The sequence below is a fragment of the Xenopus laevis genome, chromosome 7L (genome assembly GCF_017654675.1).
Source record: "Xenopus laevis strain J_2021 chromosome 7L, Xenopus_laevis_v10.1, whole genome shotgun sequence".
NCBI lineage: Eukaryota > Metazoa > Chordata > Amphibia > Anura > Pipidae > Xenopus > Xenopus laevis.
Genome location: NC_054383.1, coordinates 106,615,384 through 106,639,752, shown reverse-complemented (window position 1 = coordinate 106,639,752; position 24,369 = coordinate 106,615,384). Strand labels below are relative to the sequence as shown.

The following is a 24,369-nucleotide window of genomic DNA, read 5'->3' as shown; positions in this document are numbered from 1 at the left end:
CTCCTTTGATACCTGAGGCAAACAGTCAGGAGTTAATGCCGTACATATGATTCCTAACAGCATGGCTCTGGAGGTTAGCTAACTGCTCGACTCATGTGTATAACTTTCAATTTCACAGTTACCAAATTCTGTGGTACAACTGCCATGTAATATAATTCATTTACTCTTGTGATATCAGCTCTTTGCAGACTCAAAACACTTGAAAGGACCCGGTCAAAGGCTGGGCCAACACACAATAAATGAAACTTGTATAAAAATAACTTCACTTGCAACTTTGTAGACCAGACAAATAAAAACCTTCTTATAGTCGAGCTGGGTTTATGAAAATAGAAATTGACTATAGCTTGCATAAGAGCAGCCTGTATATCAGGATGGGGAGTAATTTAAGGTAACCAGAGCTTGAATTATTATTTATGTATATAGTGATTATATATTATATATCATTCACATTGGTCCCTGCCCCACTGGAGCTTATAATTCAAGGTCCCTAATACATACACAAACTATGATCAATTCTATCAAGAGCCGATTAACCTGCCTGTATATACATGGATCATAGCAGTGTCTCATTGAGGGGATAGATAATGCGGAGGATCTTGAAATTGCTGATGGAATGTGCAAAAATCTGGTGCCATTATACGAAGAGACACATTTTGTAGGTGGCACGTCCCAAAATTGGAAGCCACAGAAAATGAATAAAGTGAAAACCCATGTTCTATTTACTAGTTATTCTATGATTGTAAATATAATGTATGTGTGTGCTACAACCTGTAAAAATACCAAATAAAAAACTTATAAAATACATGCTTGGTATTTATGTAGCACACATGCAGGGCCAAATTTGACTGATCCAGTCCTTGGCCCTAGGGACAACAACCTTATCGTTCAGTGAAGCCTACATAGTCCAATTTGATAAGGAGAATATCAACACACTGATACATACACAGGCCAGTAGTTGCCAACTCAGTCTGGAGGGATAGCTTTTATCCACCCACATATGGCTACCTTTAGGATAGTTAAGTTACTTCTAATATGTGGGTCAGTTAAAAACTACAGCAGTTTATATCTACAACTAAGCCCCATAAATTGAAAGGACCTGCAATGACATTGCCAGCAAATGACAGAAGTCCAGGGGCCACTGCCTGAGAAAAATGGACCAAAAAGAATAGTGTGATAAATAATCATGGATGACATGGATTGCTAGCAGAATGAAAGGTTTTTCGTCTAGATTTGCCATAGTTTATCTAATCTATGTATGACTGAAACATAGAATGTGATGGAATATAAGCAAACGGCCCATCAAGTAATGGAAAAACAGGTGCAAAGTTTGGTCTTATGGTTCATATGGGTTACTAAACACATGCCATGTGCAGCACATTTATTACCTGAAATACAGCCACCAGATAATGATAATGCCCATACCAAGAGACCTGCAGCCACCAACTCACTGAGGAATCAGGGAGTTAAAGTCCTAACCCTTTCCAAAACATCTCAGCTTGATCTATCGGAGCTTCATGTTGTCAATAAATACACAAAGTGGTATAGATTAAACAGAAAAACCAGAAACATTTATTCTGTGGGGCTGCTGTGTTGTTATTTCTATGTAGGATTCTATGGTGCATGTCACATAAATGGCTAGATATACCTCTAAGTCAAAGGAATAGAATTATAGTGAATTCATCATATGTGAATCAAGCTTTTTTGTGTTACCTATAAATGAATACACCTGCTACATCTGTAGAGCCATTCCTATAATGGTATATTTGGGATTGTCCTACTACAGCTATAAGAGTCCGTAGAACAGTCGAACACTCTACAAAAAAATATTTCTAATTCATGTGCAGGAAAAAGTTCTTGCCAAATTTTGCCTCGATTATGCCAGGACCAAATAACTCCATCAAACGTACAGCTTTGTTCCCCCCTCTACTTTTTCAAATAAATACTTTCTCAGTCAGTTAAAGTCAGAATTGTACAAGAAAGAGAATGCAAAAATGTTCTGCATGAAGATAATTATCGTCAAAAATCTTTTATGCCAACCTCAGCCAAATGCACTAGACCCCCTTATCTCTGTTGGAATTTTGAGTAGAGCTCTTGAACTGCTTAGAGACTTTATTCTGGTAGATTAGCATGTAGATGCCACATAATTGCCTCCCCTTGGTTTCTCTGAAAGCCATTAGAAGCTGATTTATTTTTCAGTTACATTCCTCCATTGTCCTGAGTGTTACTGATGGGACTTTTAGATAGACGGAGCAACTGCAGGTCTCACAAACAAGGCAGAAGAAACCCGTTCCTTCGGACGAACGTTTACATTGCGCTTCAAAAGAAACCCCGGCTGAAAGAACGTGGTCACCATAAAATGCATGAAACTTAGGAGAACAGAATTTGAGAACAGTTTTTTTTTTCTCTCTCCTGCATCATTTTGATCTCCAGACCATAATCACATTTTAGGGAAGTAAGAACAATTAGCCGATTCATTTAATGGAATCTAATTCCTGGTTGGTTTCTGTAGTCTGCTAAGTAAATGCATCTGAAAACATCCTACTTTTTTGCTGTTTTTCCTCTGGGGCTCTTTCTCTTTTAATAAAAAAGCCAGCAAGGGAACTTTAAAACCAAAAATGTGCCCTTAAACACCACACCAAGCCAAAAAGCAGAGGATTTCATCATGTGGAATGCACAGTAACCTATCTATAACCTACAGCATATACCGGTATGGGACCTGTTACATGGTAACATAGTAACATAGTATCATAGTAAGTTAGGTTGATAAAAGACACACGTCCATAAAGCTCACCCTTGTAAGTATATATATAACCTAACTGCTAGTTGATCCAGAGGAAGGCAAAAAAAACATTTGAAGCTTCTCCAATTTGTCAACTTGTCTGACTACAAGTTGTGAATCGGACTAGTCCCTGGATCAACTTGTACTATGAGCTGTCTTCCATAACCCTGTATTCCCTCACTTGCTAAAAAGCCATCCAAGCCCTTCTTAAAGCTATCTAATGTATCAGCCTGTACAACTGATTCAGGGAGAGAATTCCACATCTTCACGGTTCTCATTGCAAATAAACCCTTCTGTATATTTACACGGAACCTACTTTCTTCTAATCGGAATGGGTGCCCTCTTGTCAGCTGGAAGGACCTATTGATCTGTTAACCACAATATACGAGAACTGGGGATTTCTGGATAACAGATCTTTCTCTAATTTGGATCCTCACACCTTAAACCTACTTGAAAATCATTTAAACATTAAATAAACCCAATAGGCTGGTTTTGCTTCCAATAAGGATTAATTATATCTTAGTTTGGAACAAGTACAAGAAACCGTTTTATTATTATAAAGAAAAGGGAAAATGTGGGTATGGGAGATGGCCTTCCCATAATTCAGAGCTTGTATCTCTAGGACTATATTATGAACCTTATTAATTCTAAAGACAAAAACCTGGACCAGAAAATGCAGTCTTGGTTCAGTATTGCTCTATAAATCAGTGATTTCAAGTAAGAACCAACCTAACCTGCCAGTACAATCAAAAAATGCCTTACCCCTATGGCAATAGTACAAAGGGCAATGTTTTGTGTTTTTATCTCTCTGACATTTTGTAGCTCATTAGGTGCAGTATAATATGTTCAGAAACATGGAAATTGCACTTTCATGAGCTACAAAGCAACAAAAAAATCTCCCAATTCAGGATTTCCAGCTAAAGGTTTTATACTTTATGATAAAGAAGTCTCAGACATATCCAACGAGATAAACACTGCAAACGATACAGAGAAAGGGGGGGGGGTTGTACATAAGAGAAGTTGTGAATAGTTATTAGCCGGACAATAGAAATGGTTCAAGGTTCCCAGCATCTTAATTTAACCCGAGTGATCACCTAAGGGACGGAATTCCCATTATTGTGCATTTTGCTGGACATCCTGTGGGGAAGTAATAATGTAAAGACAAAAGAAACTTCTGATGTCTCTTTCCTCATAAGCTTTGACTTCAAACTTAATCAGATTAGTTCTCTCTATAAAGCAGTCAAAGTTCCTTAAAGATAGGTAAATAAAACTACCTTCTTAGAATTACCGCTTGAAATTCTGAAAGACAAACATTAGGGGCAGGTTACAACTTATACAGTATATTCATAATATTTTGTTTGATTAGCCAGCCTGTATGAAAAGTGTATGTTTTGGTGATGTTAGTTATCAAGTTATACACAGTACAGTGAAAAAGCCATGTTCTATTTACTAGTTATTCTATGATTGTAAGAGTTAAATATAATGTAAATATAATGTATGTGTGTGCTACAACCTGTAACAATTCCAAATAAAAAACATATAAAATACATGCAATTTTCTATCTATCTATATATATATATATATATATATATATATATATATATATATATATATATATATATATATATATATATATATATATATATATATACTGTATGTATATATATATATATATATATATATATATATATATATATATATATATATATATATATATATATATATATATACTGTATATATATATATATATATATATATATATATATATATATATATATATATATATATATATATATATATATATATACTAGTGCACAGCACCCCCTACAGTACCTGCATTTAATGACATTATAGAGGCAAATTCTAAAAACTCACGCACTATGTTTTTCTGTCCTTCCTTTAAAGGGCTGGTTCTCCTTAAGTTAACTTTTACAGTGTTATAGAATGACTATTTCTAAACAACTTTTGAATTGGCCTTCATTTTTTCTTTTTTTTTTATACCTTTTGAATTGCCTTCTTTTTCTGACTCTTTGCAACTTTTAAATGGGGGTCACTAACCCCATCTAAAACAGCTCTCTAATGCTACACATATAGGGGCAGATTTATCAAGGGTCGAAGTGAAAATTCTAATTAAAAAAATTCGAATTTCCAGCTATTTTTTGTGTACTTTAACTAGGGAATAGTCCAAATTCAATTTGAATTTGAAAAAAATTCGAAAATTTGAATATCGAAATTTATCATGTACTGTCTCTTTAAAAATTCGACTTCGACCAATCGGCATCTAAAACCTGATGAATTTAGCCTATGGGGGACCTCCTAGAACCTATTTGGAGTCAATTGGTGTACTTTTTTATATTCTAAAATCGGCCCTGTATTGTTATTGCTGCATTTTATTACTTAGTTTTCTATTCAAGCCCTCTTCTATTCATATTCCAGTCTCTCATTCAAACTTAATGCATGGTTGGTAGGGGAATTTGGACCCTAGCAACCAGATTGCTTAAGTTGCAAACTAGATAGCTGCTGAATAAAAAGCTAAATAACTCAAAAAACACAAATAATAAAAAATTAAAACATCTACTATCACTCTCTACATCTTACTAAAGGTTAATTTAAAGGTGAACAACCCCTTAAACCCTTAACATTATTTGTGCCGTCTTGAAATATTTTATAACCCCTATATTGTATACTGTGGCATTAGTCACTACAGTTGATGATAACCAATGAAGCCACAGATGGCCTGACACTGTTATACAAAATATAAAACAACCAGCAAACTTTTATGTTCGAATTTTCAAATTCAGCAACTAATGAGACCTTAGATTGTGTGTCTGTTAGTTCCATTTGTAATTGAAAATAACCAACAGATGCTAAGTTGCAGCAATTAAGAGAGTACTGATTTAAAGTGAAATGTAATTTATAAGGAGTTATTTTCCCATAAATAAAAAGTGAGAGGGAAGACATTACTGTGTGCAGAAAACATTTCTTCTAGGAATATTTGCATGTAGGACTGGATACTCCTTATAGGCAACTAACTCCAAAAGTCTCAAATAGATGTGCTATTGGTGCCTATATGAGTAAGCAATATGGCAGCTTCTAGTCTTAAATACAAGTGTAACTATGCTGAGAAAAGAGGTTGCTTATGAACATTAAACTATGCCTGAATGCTTTACATCTAAAGTAAGTAAAGTCAAGGAAGAAAACCCCATACGTACACATTGGACATGTTTTCCATTTAAAGTAACTCAAGTTTTATTTAAAGTATACTGACAGATTATAAATACAAACCCCAGGTATCAAACGCAGTGCTTAATGAAAAAGCCTGTTTGGTGAAGTGCAAGATGCCTAAACCCTTCTGCCCCGAGCTTTTAAGTGGCAGGGCTGTATGGCATGCTTGCCAGCATCAATAAATCCCCACCAAAAAGCTTAATTACAGTCTACCTTGGGAGTTAATGAGCCTCGCTACATGCACAAAGTTTGTTCTAAGCTGTTTGCACAGGAATGAACATTTAATTATGGAAAGATGTTTGGAGTGCAAAGCAGCTAAATGGCTTAAGAAGCTTCTGTTCGCGAAATTGCCTGTTAGGGGAGTGCTGGACAGTCCTGTTACTCTTTCAGAATCTGTACTTTCCGTATATTTACTGCACGGAGCCAATTGTTTAACTTGGCATGAAAGTCAGGATGCTGCCTCGTAAACTTAATAACAGCTGCCCTTTTTTAAAATTTGTTTGACCTTGACAATAATTATTTAGTATGTACATAGTTAATTATAAAGCTCCTTCCCCTCACCCCGACCCCAGTGCTCTTTACTATATTCCATTACCAATTGTTCTCTGACAGCTCCTGGACACATTATACATAGGCCCTATGGATTTCTAGCAGGAGGACAGTAACGAATAAATCTAGGGTATTACAATGAGGCTGGATTATTGCATACTGATGAAAGGTGAAGATAAGACCTAGGCTATTTGCTGTATGACTGTCTTGGGCTAATTCCCATGTATTTTTTTGTGGTTCTCAGAAGAGCACACATTCCGCTGTGAGGAGTGTGACGAACTCTTTCAGTCCAAGTTGGACTTGAGGCGGCACCAGAAATACGCCTGCACCACAGTCAACCACATCTACGAGTCGCTGAATGACGAAATCAAGCAGGAGGGATTCGATAATGAACAAATGCACGAGTGCAAAGACTGTGAACGCCCTTTCCCCAACAAATACAGGTAAGGGGGCAATTATTCAATTTGAAAGTTGGTGTTGGCTCAGCCAATGGGAATGTTTGAAGTGAAAAAAGTTGAAACACTTTCTTGAAAAGCAGTTACTTCTAGATATTTTTTAACTGTCAATGTTTCCGTCCTTATTCAGAATGGGCAGTCCCCAGTTGTTGCTGAATTAAAACTACCACACCCCCTAACAAATATTTATTTTTTTCCAGAATCACTATTTGTATTTTTTTTTTACAGACAGAAGGCGGAATTTCACTACCCACATTAATGTATGCAGTACTTTGTGCCCCTAGATATCCAATTCTGCAATGGTTTGCAGTCTATAGGGTCAGGGGGAATGTTGAAAGATATAATGCAATTGCACTGGATCATTGGAAGGAAAATCAGAATAGGAAATCCAGTGATCCTCACGTACGTAGGAATGTTATTAGCTGACCTAGAAATGCAAACACCACAACTAGGCTGTTTATTTGTGTATCAATAGTGATGGGCGAATTTGCGTCGTTTTGCTTTGCCAAAAAATTCGTGAATTTTGCGCGGAATTCGCGAAACGGTGCCAGCGTCTTGTTTTTGACGCCGGCGCCCGTTTTTTGCCGCGAATTTTCGTGGGCGTTTCGCGAATTTATTCGCTGGCAGGGAATCGCCAGAAATTGGCCGCGAATTCGCGCCTGGCGAATAAATTCGCCCATCACTATGTATCAATACTACAATCTTTTTTATCCGATCACTCAAGGTTTTTCTTGCGGTTTGACATCTTTACAAGCTGCAAAGTTGATGTCTCTGCCTAGTTGACCAGATCAACCTTACTTCTACATTACCCCATATAATCCTCACTTATACCAAATACATGAGCATTGAGTTTATGTGCTGTCCCTGTGGCAAGTTAACCTAATGAAACTGGCCTGTTTGTTGGAACTTGCAGAACAGAGGAAGTGCAATAAATCTTACATTTGGCCTTGCTTAAAAGGGGGATTTTAAATCACTGAAATTATGGATTATGCAACTTGCTCAAGTGCATTGTGGGCAAAGCCTATTGGTATAAAAATATCCAGAGTTAGTTTTTATTGGCATATAATTCTATTCATCGTGATCTAGGGTGCTGTCTCACCAGCTTGCTCTCCTATGTGGTAAGTAAGATTTAGAAGTAGACATTTAACTTCTTCTGCAATTATAGTAAATACTGAAAAGCCTCAAAGCTTTCAATTTATAGGAATCTGACCTGTCAAGAAAAATAAAGGGAAATCTGACGTATTAGGAAAGAATATAGTTGTTCCAAAGATTAGCAAGAAGTAGCATTAAGATCTTCTGACCTTCGATTGTTACAATGCAATAAGCCTTTGTGAATAGGTTTGAACCTCCTTCCTGCTCTTCTTGATCTCAGCCTACTCAACAGCCCAAGCCTTTGAGAGCTTATCCGACTAAACTGTAAAATAACATTGCCTCATGAGTATTGTGTCCACTGTCTACAAACTGTGGTTTCCAGATGTTGCTAAACCAGCCAGTATCTCCATAACACCCAATGTACTACACAGGAATATCAGATGCAAGGACACTTCTATATGTCACATGTCACAAACAATCACATTTTTGCTATCATTGTTTTACATGAAGTTTACCAAAACAAGCTAATCCCTGATTGGCTGCTATGGTGCAGAGTTGTCTTGTGATGAAAAATGACCAAAAGCAGAAGAGTCATGTGCTGATGGGAGAAGCATGTGATAGTGGTGGCACAGACACTTTTTAGTATAAAAATGGTCAAGTGAAAGGAAAGCTACAGCAATAGATGCGGGTGCTTCTTTGCCAGATGAAATGCACTGGTGGAGAATGTGCCCAATGTTCAATAGCTCCAAGCAACAAACAGAAGGACTGGAAATGTGTTTATTCAAAATATTTATTTTCTGTACCTCGCACTGAACTTTTTTAAATTTAAATTGAATACATTCACATTACTGTTAAAATGTATTTACTTACAGTTTGGAGCAGCATATGATAATCCACACTGAGGAACGGGAGTACAAATGTGATCAGTGCCCTAAGGCCTTTAACTGGAAATCAAACTTGATCCGCCATCAGATGTCACATGACAGCGGCAAGCGTTTCGAGTGTGAAAACTGTGTAAAGGTACTGAACGCACTTTGTTTCTTTCTCTTTGCCTTTTGCTGTCACTTTTACATTGTGACATCCATCAACTATTACTGTAAGGCTGACACTTAGAGTGATATGTGTCTCACGTATGTCCTTTGCAGAGCGAGTCGTGGGTACCAAGTGACCTCCATCCCAGATTACCCATTAATTTGAACTGCAACAACAACACTGAAGCGGAAGAGCACACACCTAAAGTAGACGTCAGTGTTATGACATAGTTCCATTTATTGTAGTATGACACACAGTTACAAGCACAACGTTTCAGGCAGCTGTGCGGTGTATCATCAGCTAAATAAGCAAGCGCAGCTCCCAGAAACTTTGTGTCTATGTACTTTAGGTGTGTGTTATACTTTTTTGTTATCTTGTTATTTGAGAAATCACAACATCATGTTGCTTAAAGATTTCCATTTTCTGACTTTAAAATGTTAATAACGTTTAGTGGAAATTAATACACTAGGGTGTATATATTACTAGTCATTATTGAAATGTAAATTGTAATTACCACCATTTATGTTACATAGAAACACCTGCCATCATTTTCAAGTAACATTTCAGAACATTATGTATCTGTACTGATCCACCCCTTACTTGTCCTACCCCTCCATAAACAATGCCCCGTTCACTCCTAAACCCCTTCTGGTAAGCCCCACCACTTTTTGTTCATAAACCTGGGACTATCCCAGGATATTACCTGATACACTGGGCTGGATCTCCTGTTAGCAGAAAACTGCACCGGTCCGGGTACTTCTGAATGAGCACCGCACTTCAATCTTCTTCCTGCTCCTTCCTTCTTCTCTGCTGGTTGCACATCCATTTGCCTGGGCCATTGAAGAATGAAGAAGCAGAAGAAGACAATCATTCTGTGGTGGTCACTGAGAAGTAGCCTGGGCTGGTGCACAGGAGCACGAACCTGGAGTATCAGGTAAGTGAACCATTCCTTCTCCTTTAATAAATAACCTGAATGAACAAACAGTGATGAAGGCAACTGAGTGACATGGGCACTTGGGTTAGCTATCATGTATTACTTTTCACTTCTGAAAACATTTAAATATGAAATATGTGAGCTTACAATAACAAAGTGCCTAGAAACTTTCCCCAGATACTGCTGAATTATAGCCCTAACCAACTTCAGCAACCTACAGATGATGGAGGTCTAGGTGACCTACCAGTAGACTTACTGTACAATAGATAACCATTACAGTGCATACTATTCTCCAAATCCTGGTTTGATATTACTTTATCTAAGCAGGCAAGTTTTTAATTGTTTAATAGATTTTACATGGCCATATTTATACATGGGGAACTGGAAGAATTCTGTGGCAAATTAGTTGCTTCATGTTTGTCTTCAAGTCTTCATCAATGAAATATTCCATGGGAATTAATGTGAAGCAAAAACTTTGCCAAGAATTGATCCAATTTCATCTATAGTGAAAAAAAATAGTTCTTGGGGGGAATATGATGTATATTGGCCCATTTCATAATCCAATGCAAATAACCCATAGTAGTTAAAATAATGGAAGATAAAGTCTCAAATGCTGCTTTGAGTTATGAAACTGAAGCCAAGTTACACCATGTTTCTGCATAACCTTGATAGTTTCTAGGGATGCACCGAATCCACTATTTTGAATTTGGTCGAAACCCCGAACCATTCGCGAAAGAATCCGAATCCTAATTTGCATATGCAAATTAGGGGTGGAAAGGGGAAAACATTTTTTTACTTCCTTGTTCGGTCGGGCAGAATCCAAATCCTGCTGAAAAAGGCAGAGTCCTGGCCGAATCCCGAACTGAATCCTGGATTTGGTGCATCCCTAATAGTTTCTAACTTTATTGGAACTTGATAGATGCATCTTAATAACATTAGACATCAGGAAATGCCAATTATTTTTATAATTCTAAAATTTGCTTTACTTTTCCTACAGGTGTTCACTGACCCAAGCAACCTCCAGAGACATATCCGTTCACAGCATGTCGGAGCTCGTGCACATGCTTGCCCTGACTGTGGCAAAACCTTTGCCACTTCATCAGGCCTCAAACAGCACAAGCACATACATAGTACTATCAAACCTTTCATATGTAAGTTGGAGCATGCTCAGAACACATTCATCTTAGTATAAATGCATCTCTAATCCCGCAACAGGGAATTTTGCCCTATCAATCAATGTATGCCTCGTTGTTAAAGATACACTTTGTGATAGTATATATTTGCATACTAAATTGTCATTTATTATATAAAAATGGACATTTGGATAATATAAACTCTTTCTACTAACATTGTTTCTTAGCTTAGTAGCCAAGTTAGGCTGCATCTCATATGGATGTAGGTTGATATGGGTCCCTTGCATGAGTGCCTGTTTTTTTCAGGTCTGATCTGTGGCCTGTAGTATCCGTGAAATGTTTTTCTTTCCCCATGGTTACTGTAGATTACAAGAAGATATTAGCTGATCTACTTAGCAGGAACAACTGATTTGTTAATTTTGCACGAAACCCTCATAAAAAAGTACCCCATCTCTGTGCAAAAGCAAAACAATAGGAGGCAGCCATTGTGTCGTAATGCATAGCTACTGTGTTTGCTTTGTTAAAAAAGGTTTGCCCTAAATATGGCGGTCTCATATATTTCTCTGCCATTCACAAGTCTAAAAAAGAGAAGAGCATAATCTCCAACATATGCCAATATTGCAATTCTAATCTTATAATATCATGTGTTTTATTGTTAACAAGCTCTTTTCCAAGTGTCCATGTGCCTAAATATAATTCCTTTCTAGTAATTCAGATTTCTCAGTATGTAACAATAACGACTTCACTGTGATTGTTCACTGGTGCGCATGCAAGGAATACATACATTTGAGCTTAATTATACAGACTTTAGAGAATTGCGATTTTTCTATTCCTTGGGTCTAATCAATAGAAAAGAAGCAAATCAGTTATTATTACTGTTATTTGCAAAGATAGCCAAGCAATAAAAAAGGTTTATTGAAAAAGATGTTTTGACATAAGATAATGTTCAATGGGCGTAAGACTAAACATGCAATTATTAAATGAATGCATGGATGAATATTTAGTGCTTTCAAAGAATTGAGTTTATTTGGAGTGCAATTGCTTGTTACAAGGTAGTAGTCTACTTACCAATAACCATAGATATCCACAGTTGACAAAGACCCTGGGAATTTGGTGCTATATTTAAATTTCTTGAGATATTTTATGTGTAGTACATTTCAGTTCAAGGGATAAGGTACATTGCCAGCTAAGAACTTCACAGTGTGTTAGCCAACATTTTCAAATGCAGCCCCTGGGCTCTGAACCAACACCAGTTATACATTCATACATTGTTTGGTGTCCTAGTGCATAAATTAACCAGTAGGGTTCCATGACCCAAACAGTTCTGATGTCAGTTGGCCTGAGAATCACTTTATTATGCCTTTTATTTTTAAAACCCATTTTTTCATGAAAATATATTATAACCTGGAGAGAAAAAATATAGATGTTAATTTAACTTGGCAGATTTTGTAGGCTTTACTCATTTGTGACCCAAGTCTCTCCAAAGGCTGAGTAATTGTTGAATTAAAAAAAAAACTCAGAAAACAGATGTACAAGGATTTTACCAGAATAGGGCTTAGAAGAAAAAAATGCAACAAAAAAAAGTGTTCACTAATGAAAACAACTTTTAGTTGACATTTTTCTTCTTTGTGTGTTTGCTTAGGACAAATGCCCTTTTTTAGGAAGAAAAGTATATCTTCTCCATAAAATATTCAGTTGTATCATACTGATGATCATGATGTAATTTTTTACATTTAACATTATGAACAGGGCTTGTGTCGGGCCTGGAGGGTACCCACCATTTTATTTAGCCAGCTAACACCATAGTAAACACTAAGGGGCAGATTTACATATGGTCGAATATCGAGGGTTAATTAACCCTCGATATTCGACTGCTGAATGTAAATTCTTCAACTTCGAATATCGAAGTCGAAGGATTTACCACAAGTAGTTCGAACGAAAAATCGATCGAACGATTAAATCCTTTGAATTGAACGATTCGAAGAATTTTAATCCATCGATTGAACGATTTTTCTCCGACCAAAAAAACATAGGCTAACATTGCACCTCGGTAGGTTTTAGGTGGCGAAGTAGGGGGTCAAAGTTTTTTTAAAAGAGACAGTATTTCGACTATCGAATGGTCGAATAATCGAACGATTTTTAGTTCGAATCGTTTGATTCGTAGTCGAAGGTCGAAGTAGCCAATTCGATGGTCGAAGTATCCAAAAAAAACATTCGAAATTCGAAGTTTTTTTTATTCTATTCCGTTACTCGAGCAAAGTAAATGTGCCCCTATGGGGCAGATTTATCAAAGGTCGAATTAAAAATTAGAAGTTTCGAATATTTTTATGGTCAAAACTGTCAAATTAGATTATCAAGATTTATCATACAGTGGCCCTTTAAGAAGTCGAATTTCATGCTTTGCCACCTAAAACCTGCCGAATTACTATTTAAGTCAATGGGAGACATCCAGGGATCAATTTGAAGTTGTTTGCAGGCTTCCTGACATTCTAGGTTTGAGTTGATTTTTAACTGAAAAATTTAAGTTTTCAAGGGTATTTTATAATCAAAAGGCTAATTTTGGGTTAAGGAAATGCATTTTTTTTCCCCTTGAACCATTTGAGGTAGTTTGTAGCCTTCATGATGTTCAAGTTTTTTTCGGTGGATTTTGCTCGACACCTTAATCAATTCAAGCGATTCAAATTTTTTTCTGACAAAAACTTGATCAATTAGAGTATTCACTCCAACTACACCGATTAGAGTTTTTTGCATTCAAGTTTTTTCATTTATTAGAAAACATATAAAAAACCTCACAAACCTCTAAAACTCTACCTTTGATAAATAAACCACTAAATATCACAAACTACTCCTTAGACTAATATCACACTTGGCGGGTGTATTTCCCCGAAACCACCTTAAGGTTAGAGGCAATCAGCTGTCACTGCTGGAATACGCAATTCTGACGCAGAAATGCATATTTTGAAGGGTTTTTTTGGTGGTTGGCATTCAACTCCAGGGCAGGTGGCACTGGTACTCTTGGGCATTTCTCCACCAGTGAAAACACACCCATTGAGAAACTAGCCTTATCTACAGTATAAGCCTTATCTATAGAAAAAGGGAGTGGTTTATTAGTAAAGAGCCTGTTATCTCTCTTGAAATTCTGCCAATTCCATTGGTTTATAGGGCCGAAACAGAACAATTAATAATTTCTAACTAAATATAATATTGATTTTCATTCTTTAAAGGTACATACAAAACATATTTTGAACACAAGCACTGTTTAGTTTGCTCTAAAGGAACACGGGTGTATATTGCCCCTTTAAAGGAATTGTTCAGTGTAAAAATAAACACTAGGTAAATAGATAGGCTGTGCAAAATAAAAAATGTTTCTAATATAGTTAGTTAGCCAAAAATGTAATGTATAAAGGCTGGAGTGATTTGACGTATAACATGTCAGTCAGATCATTACTTCCTGCTTTTCAGCTCTCTTGGTTTACACTGACTGGTTACCCTGGCTACAAGGCAGTAACCAATCAGAGACTTGAAGGGGGGCCACATGGGTCATATCTGTTGCTTTTGAATCTGAGCTGAATGCTGAGGATCAATTGCAAACTCACTGAACAGAAATGTACCATCTGGCCCCCCTTCAAGTCGCTGACTAACTCAGAGATATAGAGCTGAAAAGCAGGAAGTTGGATTCTGGCTGTTTTATTAGACATCTGTTCACTCCAGTCTTTATACATTACATTTTTGGCTAACTAACTATTTTAGAAACATTTTTTATTTTGCACAGCCTATCTATTTATCCAGTTTTTATTTTCACACTGAACTATTCCTTTAAGGCAGCTGTGTGATCATATCATATGTTCAGAAGCTTTTTGTCTGGGACTACAGTTTGTATTGGATTGCAGCTCTCCATCTGTATATATTCTTATGTCAAGCTTACTTCATTTGAAAGGATCCTGTATCACCTTAGTGAATATTCCCAAAGTGCCAAACAAACCAAATGTTAGAAGAGTTTTGAGCCCATTGAAGTGAGAGACTGTACATTGTAACATCCAATAAATTGTCAAATTTTAAATAAATTTAAATATAAAGGGCTGTCATTCAGTACTAAAAAAAACCTCTGCAGATGACAGGAACAATATTACATGAACAATATTTCAATATTATATTTTCAAATGTGGACAAAATGCATGACCACTTGCCATTCATTTAAAAAAGAAGCTAAACTGCCAACATTTGAGGCTGGTGCTGTCGGGAAGGAATTTCTTCCAGTTTAACATTTCTGAGCAATCCCTGACAGCACCTTTTCTTATTGAAATGAATGGTAAAATGGCTCATGTGGACATGTTTTGACTGCTGAGATTCTTCCTGGGAAAACCACAGTGGTAAAAACACTCAACATGAGTCTTAAGGTCTGAAAAAAAGGTCTGAAGGACAAAGCTTAATAATGTCCATCTAAAAATGATTTGGGATTTACCTGTTTTGTGAATGGCAAAAACTGCAATTCTGAACTAACTCTTATTTCATCCTATGGAGTTATTTGCATTATAACTAGGAGATCTTTACTCTAAAGGGTTCCACTGAAATGTTTTTCCTGAATTGATGGAGACATGCCAACCCTCTATGTTGTAGCTTCTGTAGCTTCTGTTGAACATTGGGGTCATTTTAGAAAAGCAAAGTAATTTAGTGTTTTTTTGATATGTCAGAACATATGCTGTTCTGTATTTAAATGTTCCAGCTTTGGAGAATTTATGAACTAAAACAAAAAAAAGAAAACATAGCTTTTTTGTAACAATGATTTTATATAAAAAGGACAATTTAATTTTTAACATTTGAAAAAAATGGTTGTAGTGAAGATGGCAGAAACCAATCTTCCCAATATGTTCCTAGTTTTAATGATAGTCTGGTTGTTTGTTTAGCAATTCAGAGTTTGGTGATTAAGATAAATATGTCATAAGAAAGATGAAAATTTGCCAATCATTCCATTCTGCCTGTTTTATTTTATTTTTTGTTTTGGCTTCTATTGGTATTCCAGGTGAGGTCTGCCATAAATCATATACACAGTTCTCCAACCTGTGCCGGCATAAACGAATGCACGCGGACTGTCGTACACAGATTAAATGCAAGGACTGTGGACAAATGTTCAGCACTACCTCCTCTCTTAACAAACACCGGCGCTTCTGTGAAGGCAAAAACCATTACAACCATGGTGGGATTTTTGCTCCTGGTCTACCCTTAACACCAAGTTCTTTGATGGACAAATCCAAACCTTCACCAAATCTTAATCACTCTAGTTTTGCTTTTAATGAATACTTCCCTTCTAGGGCTCATCCAGGAAGCCTTGCTTTCTCCCCTGGTCCACCGCCATTTCCAACTCTACCACCTGGATTTCCTGGAATTTTCCCTCCAGCTTTGTACCCCCGGCCTCCATTATTACCTCCTTCACCTCTGCTTAAAAGCCCTTTGAACCATACACGAGAAGCAAAGCTTCCTAGCCCCATAGGAAATCCCTCTATACCCTTAATGTCCTCTTTAAATAGCAGCAACAACAATCAGCAAATTTCTATCGAGGACAAATTTGAAAACAGCATGGAGAACTACTTGGGGAAACATAAATCCAGGAGCAGTGACCTGTCTGACGGTAGTGATTTTGAAGACGTCAACACAACTTCAGGAACTGATCTAGATACAACCACTGGCACTGGGTCGGACTTGGACAGTGATGTAGACAGTGAAAGAGGAAAGAACAAAGAAAAAAGCAAACCAATGGAAAACAAGCAAGATGTTGTCAGTAGTTCTGTATCTAGAAATTCAAATAATAACTTAGGTGAAAGGCCGTTTTTCTACTCACAACATTCCTTCTTTCCTCCCCCAGAAGAGCAACTGCTTCCATCAATTGGAGCAGCTAATGACTCTATTAAAGCTATTGCATCCATAGCAGAGAAATATTTTGGACCTGGATTTATGGGAATGCAAGAGAAAAAAATGGGTGCTCTCCCTTATCATTCCATGTTCCCATTTCAATTTCTTCCTAACTTCCCACATTCTTTGTACCCAGCTTTTACAGACAGGACAATGAACCATAACTTATTGGTAAAAGCTGAACCTAAGTCACCCAGGGACCTTCAGAAAGTTGGCAGCACTAGTTCAGAATCGCCATTTGATCTCACCACCAAGCCAAAAGAGATTAAATCAGCCTTAATACCACCTAGGGTTTTGGCACCACAGTCCTCAGGGGAGGAACAGCCACTGGACCTCAGCATTAGTAACAGAAGTCGAGCCAGTCAGAATGGGTTAAGGGAAATTCGGAGAAACCATATTTATGGTGAAAGGAAACTGATGATGAATGATATGCTATCGAAGGTTCCTCAGTCACAACTTCCACAGCAGCCACCTCTCCACTACGCAAAGCCTTCACCGTTTTTTATGGATCCGATATACAGGTATTAACATAACTTGGCTTCATCAAAGATGGTTATAGCATATACTATGCAACAGAGCAAAAATGTGTTTATAGCCAGTGACTTTTAGGGATGTAGCGAACTGTTCGCCGGCGAACTAGTTCGCGCGAACTTCGACTGTTCGCGTCCGCCGCAAGTTCGCGAACGTCGCGCGACGTTCGCCAATAGGCGTTCGCGTCAAAATCATTCGACCATTCGATCGCTAAAATCGAACGATTGTCGTTCGAATCGAACGATCGAAGCCATTGGATTGAATGAAATCATTCGATCGAATGGCTTCGATCGTTCGATTCGAACGAAAATCGTTCGATCGAACGATTAAAATCCTTCGATCGTTCGAATCGAACGATTTTCGGATGTTCGAAGTTCGCAAACTGTTCGCGAACTGTTCGCATTTTTTGCCGGTGTTCGCGAACGGCGTTCGCGAACACATACTCGGCAGTTCGCTACATCCCTAGTGACTTTTAATAATAATGTCACAACACTAAAAATAGTGTTGCAATGTTGGGAGAAAGGAACATCTGTTTAGCCAGAGAAGTGTTCCAGTTCTGATGATCTTTAGCTTTACCAGGGGAAAAAAAAAAGGAGGTTAAGTGATTAATCTGCAGGAAATGTTCTCATCCAAATGAATTAAGAATACTGTAAATCAAATAGCCCAACCCTCTCTTTGCTGGACTGAGTTACAGTTCGGATGACCATTTTAAGTGATTTTAAGCTCTACTTTTCAGTTTGAAGGCTTGCAATTGCTTGAAAGTTTCTGCACGTTTTAAAACAGTAAATTTTTCACTCATAATTTAAATATTCAGCTAGTCTCTGTGGGAATAAAACATTTTTAGAGTCTGAACTCCTAGTTATATGCCACTCGGTCTAGTGCCATCATAAACCTTCTTTTTTATTATTTAATGCTACTCAGACTATATATTCTATCCTACAATTTATTCTATCCCGCAATTCATGATTCTTTCGCCAACTTTCTCACCAATCTGACTTGCTGTTCTTATTGTTCAATGTCACCTGTTCTAAGTTCTCTATCCCGCACATTTTGTCCCATACAGTCTGGAACTGGTATGGGATCCATTATCTAGAAACCTGTTATCCAGAAAGCTCTGAATAACAGGAAGGCCATTTCCCATAGACTCAATTTTATCAAATAAATGTAATTTTTTTTTTTTTTTTAAAAAAAACAAACATTTTTCTCTGTAATAATTAAACAGTATCTTGTACTTTACCCCAAATAAGGCAACATTAATATTGGAGGCAAAACAATCCTATGGGGTTTAATTCATGTATAAATATTTTTTCCCTTATCTGGAAAACCACAGGTTCCAAGCATTTTGGATAAGAGGTCCCATACCTATAATTTTATCCCACACATTATTCCTTTCATTCTCTAAAATCTATCCCATACATTAAGTTATGCCTCTGTTATTCTAACAAATCCATTACATTGATATAAATATATATTGTTATTATAATGTTATCTTCCTACTCCTAGTATCATTCATGAAGTTACCAGATCAAAAGAAAACTAATCGCACTCAAGGAAATCATAGAAAATGATACACATTTATAAATGCGACAAACTGAAAAATGTGCTGTAGTTTTGGTTACGGGCATTGGTATAAGATACCTAACTAAGTCCAGATACATTTAATATCTACACTGGTTGAGTTTAATGTTCAATAGTAGGGTAGTATGGCCTGGGTGATTTTTGATTTTTGATTTTTTTTTGCTTTACTTTGCTTTTTTCATATTTTAAATGTAAACTTTAAAGCAATTTGTCTCAAGTGCATCCTTAAGGTAGACATTTAGGCATTAAAGACAGGGCTGCCTTGTGTGCTCCAACACAATTTTCTGTGCATTTTATTTAATTTTTATAATAAGGTACAGAACACAGCAATGCCACAAACTTAAGTGTTCGGTAACTGAGCACTTGCATCTGTGGCACTGATAAATGATTCCTTTGTTTTTTTTCCCACAAAGGCCTAATTATTTTACCAACCAATCAGAAGTTTGATTTAACTTGCCTAGTATAATTAGGAATATGAAATCAGACATTTGCTAAACGTATATCATAACATGGCTTGGTTGGCAAAGGATAGCATATTTGTCAGTTAACCCACATTTCCATAGGAGGTGATAATTCTTTAGGGGGTACGTAACCCTATTTGTTGTTGTCCAGCAGGGTGGAAAAGCGGAAGGTTACAGACCCTGTGGGGGCTATGAAGGAAAAATATTTACGACCATCGCCACTGCTTTTTCATCCACAGGTAAAAGATTTAAATCGATATATGTGTTCAACAACGAGCATGGACTAACCCTTCTTCCTTCTTTATTTCAAAACTCAAAATAATAAAGATGGTAAAAACAAAACACCAATGGGGTAACTGTAAAAAAAGTGCAACATTTAAACAAAAACCAAAAGGTAGCAGGCACAAATGGCCTCAAACCCTTAGTTTGGTGGAGCAGACAAACCATTACGACAGAGGAAAAAATGGGGCATGGTGGAGACCCACAAAACAGGCCAACAAAAAAAGTGATACAGAAGTTAAAAAATGTTTTATACCATCAAGAAAAGCCTTACGCGTTTTGTGCCCACATGGCACATTTCCAAGGTCTAGTAATCCATATTTACCATTGAGATTTTCAATTTCAAACAGCTAGTAGATTACACTGCTGAATAGACTAGATCTGTGTCCAATTTGCACCCAGGTTTTTCGGTTTGGGTCTAACTGGACCCTCCTTATGATCAATAACATGTAGGGAATTTCGAGTGTTCAATCCAGACCAACTGCATTGTCCCTTTCTTTTTCCCCGAAATCAGTTTCCCCTCATGATGTAATTAGCTAACAGGTTTGTGAACACTGGATCCAAGCTGATTTCACCGCTAAACATAGTTCCCTCATTGTTTTACATGACCACAGAAGTTTAGTTAATAACTTCCACTGATTTTCCTTCTAGATGACTGGATAATGGCACCAGGCCCGCCAGGAACATCCTGTGTTTGTCTCACTTAGAATAGCGAAGAGATCTGCTTGTAAAGGATCTGATATCACAGAGATGTTTAATAATGGCAGACTGGCTTCAGGAAGAGCCTTTTTACTTAGAATTTGTCTGACACAGCAGCGCCACCTATACACTCACACCAAGATAAGTGGAAGCATTAATAATAGGAATGCGCCATTTAATAATAATCAAAATAATGAACCTGCAGCCCAGCAAATACATAGTTCACGGAGAGAAATATATGTGACTCCTGCTTTCTGTGTATGAGATGATAGTAATATCAGCATGGGCAGTGGCAGGTGTGGGAAATGCCATATGTACCATGTCTGTCTAGGAATTGGCTGCCTACAGGTATTTATCTTTGGATCTCACAAAGAACATGGATAGATGCATGGAACTTCCCTCCAGAAGAGGCAAGGCAATGTCATTGGGTTTTCAATTGCTCCCTAGATACAGACAGAGAGAATTGCTTATCCTAGGGAAATGGAAACACTCCTCTGCAATGGGTCAGTGTAAAAGCCTGGTGCATTTCCAGGATCCAAAGTCCAAAATAAGGATGGTTCCTACTAAATTAGAGCCAGTTGACAATCACGGCCCGGTGCCAGAATAATATTCGCTGCTGTGCTCGCTTAATGACCTAAAAATCACTCCTTAAGGTTAAACCGCTCAAGTTATTTGAATTCTGTTTTTGCATTAGGCCTATAAACTCTGCCGGGCATAAATCTATTGATTTAAATGCATTAAGGTTAATTACTTACATTTAACTGGACTTACAATCAGCTGCCAGCCACGCTACAATTTATATTTGGTAATTTTTTAATAATGATATCTTTTAAAACAATGACTTGGCTACAGTTGTCCCCGGAGTCTAGTTTAATGTATTGTAAACGTGCAAAAGGTCAGCCCTTGCTGTACAATAGAGCATCTATTATTTGATGTATGGTTTCCTCTCATTTTCCGCTTGTTCACTATGTCCTTTACTCCCTCCTTGGCTCACATTCAAATCATGTTTTTTTTAAGACCTTTCTCAAAGTAACATAATCCATGAAAAGCTACTTCATACTATAAGTGAATGTAACAAAAGTGGCTGGATTATCTCTAAAAATAAATGGCAGCTCAGCGAGCATCAATAGCTTAACAGCTGTTTACCAATGACTTGGCTAGCAGGGAACAAATATATATATATATATATATATATATATATATATATATATATATATATATATATATATATATATATATGGGCAGATTTATCAAGGGTCGAATTTCGAAGTGTAAAATACTTTGAAATTCAACCATCGAATTAAAATACTTCGAATTCGAACATCGAAGCCGAAGTATTTTTCACCGAATTTGGCCATTGAACAATCGAAGTAAAATCGGTCGATCGAACAATTAAATCATTCGAATCGAATGATTCAAACGATTTTAGCGTACAATCTAACAATTTTACTTCGATGTGTAAAGACTTAGAAAATGCTTGTAGAAGGTCCCCATAGGCTATCATAGCACTTCGTCAGGTTTAATTTGGCGAAGTATTGAAGTCGAAGTTTTTTTAAAGCGACAGTACTTCGATAATCGAATGGTCGAATATTCAAACGATTTTTACTTTGAATCGAAGTCAAAGTAAATTCAAAGTCGTAGTATCCTATTCGATGGTCAAAGTATCAAAAAATTACTTTGAATTTCGAATTTTTTTACTTTGAAAATTCCCTCGAATTCTCTTCGACCCGTGATAAATCTGCCCCATAATGTGCCAGCTACTAGAAGCTGCAACACCCATAATTGTAATATGCAAACTGGCATCTAAACAAAGCACCCTTAGCTAGTCTTCCACGCTAGTGGCATTGTTATTCTCCTTCTGTTGAGAGGACTTGGGAGATGCAGTTTAACCTCTGCTGGGGGGCTACAGAATCTCTGCTTTGGAACAATGAGGTAATCTCATACTCTGAGTGGCACAATGCCAACATTTTAGAAAATAAAATATGAAGTCCCCCAGAGAGTTGTAAATTTAAAAAAAACAGCATCCTTTTTGAGCCAGTACAGCGATTTGACCTTACAATGTTTTAACATATTTTACTGAGACTTCAAATCAGAGGTTTGGTCAGGTTGATAGACCGTGAAGATCTAATTCTTACTTTTTTTAACCATATTAGTCTTATAGACCCCATATATTAGTAAACTAATGCCAATATCCAGTTGAATGAATATTAAATGAATAATATTATCCATTGCCCCAATTACCTTTAAACTGCTCTTCCGTTTTCATGGAGGATGAATAAGTTTGGGGCACAGTTATGCTATCCTTGGGTTTGCAAATGACCAGGAATATTAGAATTGGGCAGTTTGCAGGTATATGGCAGCCCTAAGACTAGGGTTTAGCTCAGTGTAAGGTACAGAATATATCTATCAAATAAATTTGCGAATGAAAGAAATACTATGTTCATTTTAGAATACAATAGGAGTATACATATTTATATCTTTTTTTTAATATTCGACCCCCATATACACATCTTAAAAAACAAGTTCAAGCTTCAACCTGATTCTAGGATCCAGAAATAACCTTGCAGCCCTACAGTAGGTTGGGCAGTAAAGATCCAAGAATTGGCTTTTGAGTTGTTCCGAGAGTTTCCAAGCATTGGTTTATATATATATACTTCTTCCTGTGCAACAGCATTTTTACCTGATATACTTGAATTGTGTGTCTAGATGTCGGCCATTGAAAATATGACTGAAAAGCTGGAAAATTTTGCCAACTTGAAAGCAGACACAGGAAGTTCCTTACAGCCGCTCCCACATCATCCGTTTAATTTCCGTTCCTCGCCCACAACTCTCTCAGATTCAATATTAAGGAAAGGCAAGGAACGGTACACCTGCAGGTAAGTAAAAAAGGACCACTATTTAAATGCCTTCAAAAATAATTTGGCATCTAATTTGGCGATTCACAACCATGCGCCTTTTTAGACAAGGAAAGGATATTGTAAAAGAAATAAAAATATATCATTCATCATTGTAGTAGAATTGTGCAGTCAAAGGACAATTAAAGATGCTCCTGCTTAAATGCAGATGGAGAGCCATGTTAACTGGAGATGGAGAGCCATGCTGTCACTGTGTGATGCACATAAGGCTGATTTTTTTCAGGCAGCAGGGACTTGTATATTTCTTTTTCTCAATCAGTGCTCAGAATTGATAATCAGCTCTGGGTTTAAGTATTGACTTGAGCAGGGGCATCATAAATTGTAAGAAATGTTTGCTCTGTTGGGTAGAGAGGGTTTAGTTTATAGCTAGAACCACATTCATTCCTGGAATATGTGGAATCCCCATCATACCTAGTAAATCTGGGCTGACCCCTTCTTCACTATCAAAGGGATTCATGCCTAACTCTTTAATAAAACATTTGGCTTTAAAAATTATCTGTTTTTTAAAAAATGCCTTTAATTCATCTTGTCATTTATCATGACTAGGTACTGTGGCAAAATCTTTCCTCGATCAGCCAATCTAACAAGACATCTCAGGACCCACACAGGAGAGCAACCATACAGGTAAACAGAAAACATAAATATGCCTTTAAAGCTTATTGTGCTTTATTTATACAGTGCCAACACATTTATGTAGCAGTTTACAGAGATTGCGCATCATTCACATCAATTCTTGCCCCAAAGTCTACGGCAGTGATCCCCAAACAGTGGCTTGTGAGCAACATGTTGCTCACCAAGCC

At 37.0% G+C, this 24,369-nt stretch overlaps 1 protein-coding gene across 4 annotated transcripts in view; it reads left to right on the top strand.

Annotated features, from left to right (window-relative positions):
- LOC108696629 (histone-lysine N-methyltransferase PRDM16) overlaps positions 1 to 24,369 on the top strand; it is a 439,218-nt gene that overhangs the window by 396,410 nt on the left and 18,439 nt on the right. For 3 of the 4 annotated variants that reach the window (XM_018226160.2, XM_041569451.1, XM_041569450.1), the window contains 8 exons: positions 6,798 to 6,996; positions 8,973 to 9,120; positions 9,246 to 9,344; positions 11,064 to 11,217; positions 16,220 to 17,627; positions 19,828 to 19,915; positions 23,361 to 23,530; positions 24,116 to 24,193. In XM_018226160.2, coding sequence (XP_018081649.2) covers positions 6,798 to 6,996; positions 8,973 to 9,120; positions 9,246 to 9,344; positions 11,064 to 11,217; positions 16,220 to 17,627; positions 19,828 to 19,915; positions 23,361 to 23,530; positions 24,116 to 24,193 — 2,344 coding nt within the window. The remainder of the gene's footprint in view (positions 1 to 6,797; positions 6,997 to 8,972; positions 9,121 to 9,245; positions 9,345 to 11,063; positions 11,218 to 16,219; positions 17,628 to 19,827; positions 19,916 to 23,360; positions 23,531 to 24,115; positions 24,194 to 24,369) is intronic. The other variant, XM_041569449.1, reaches the window with a different exon arrangement.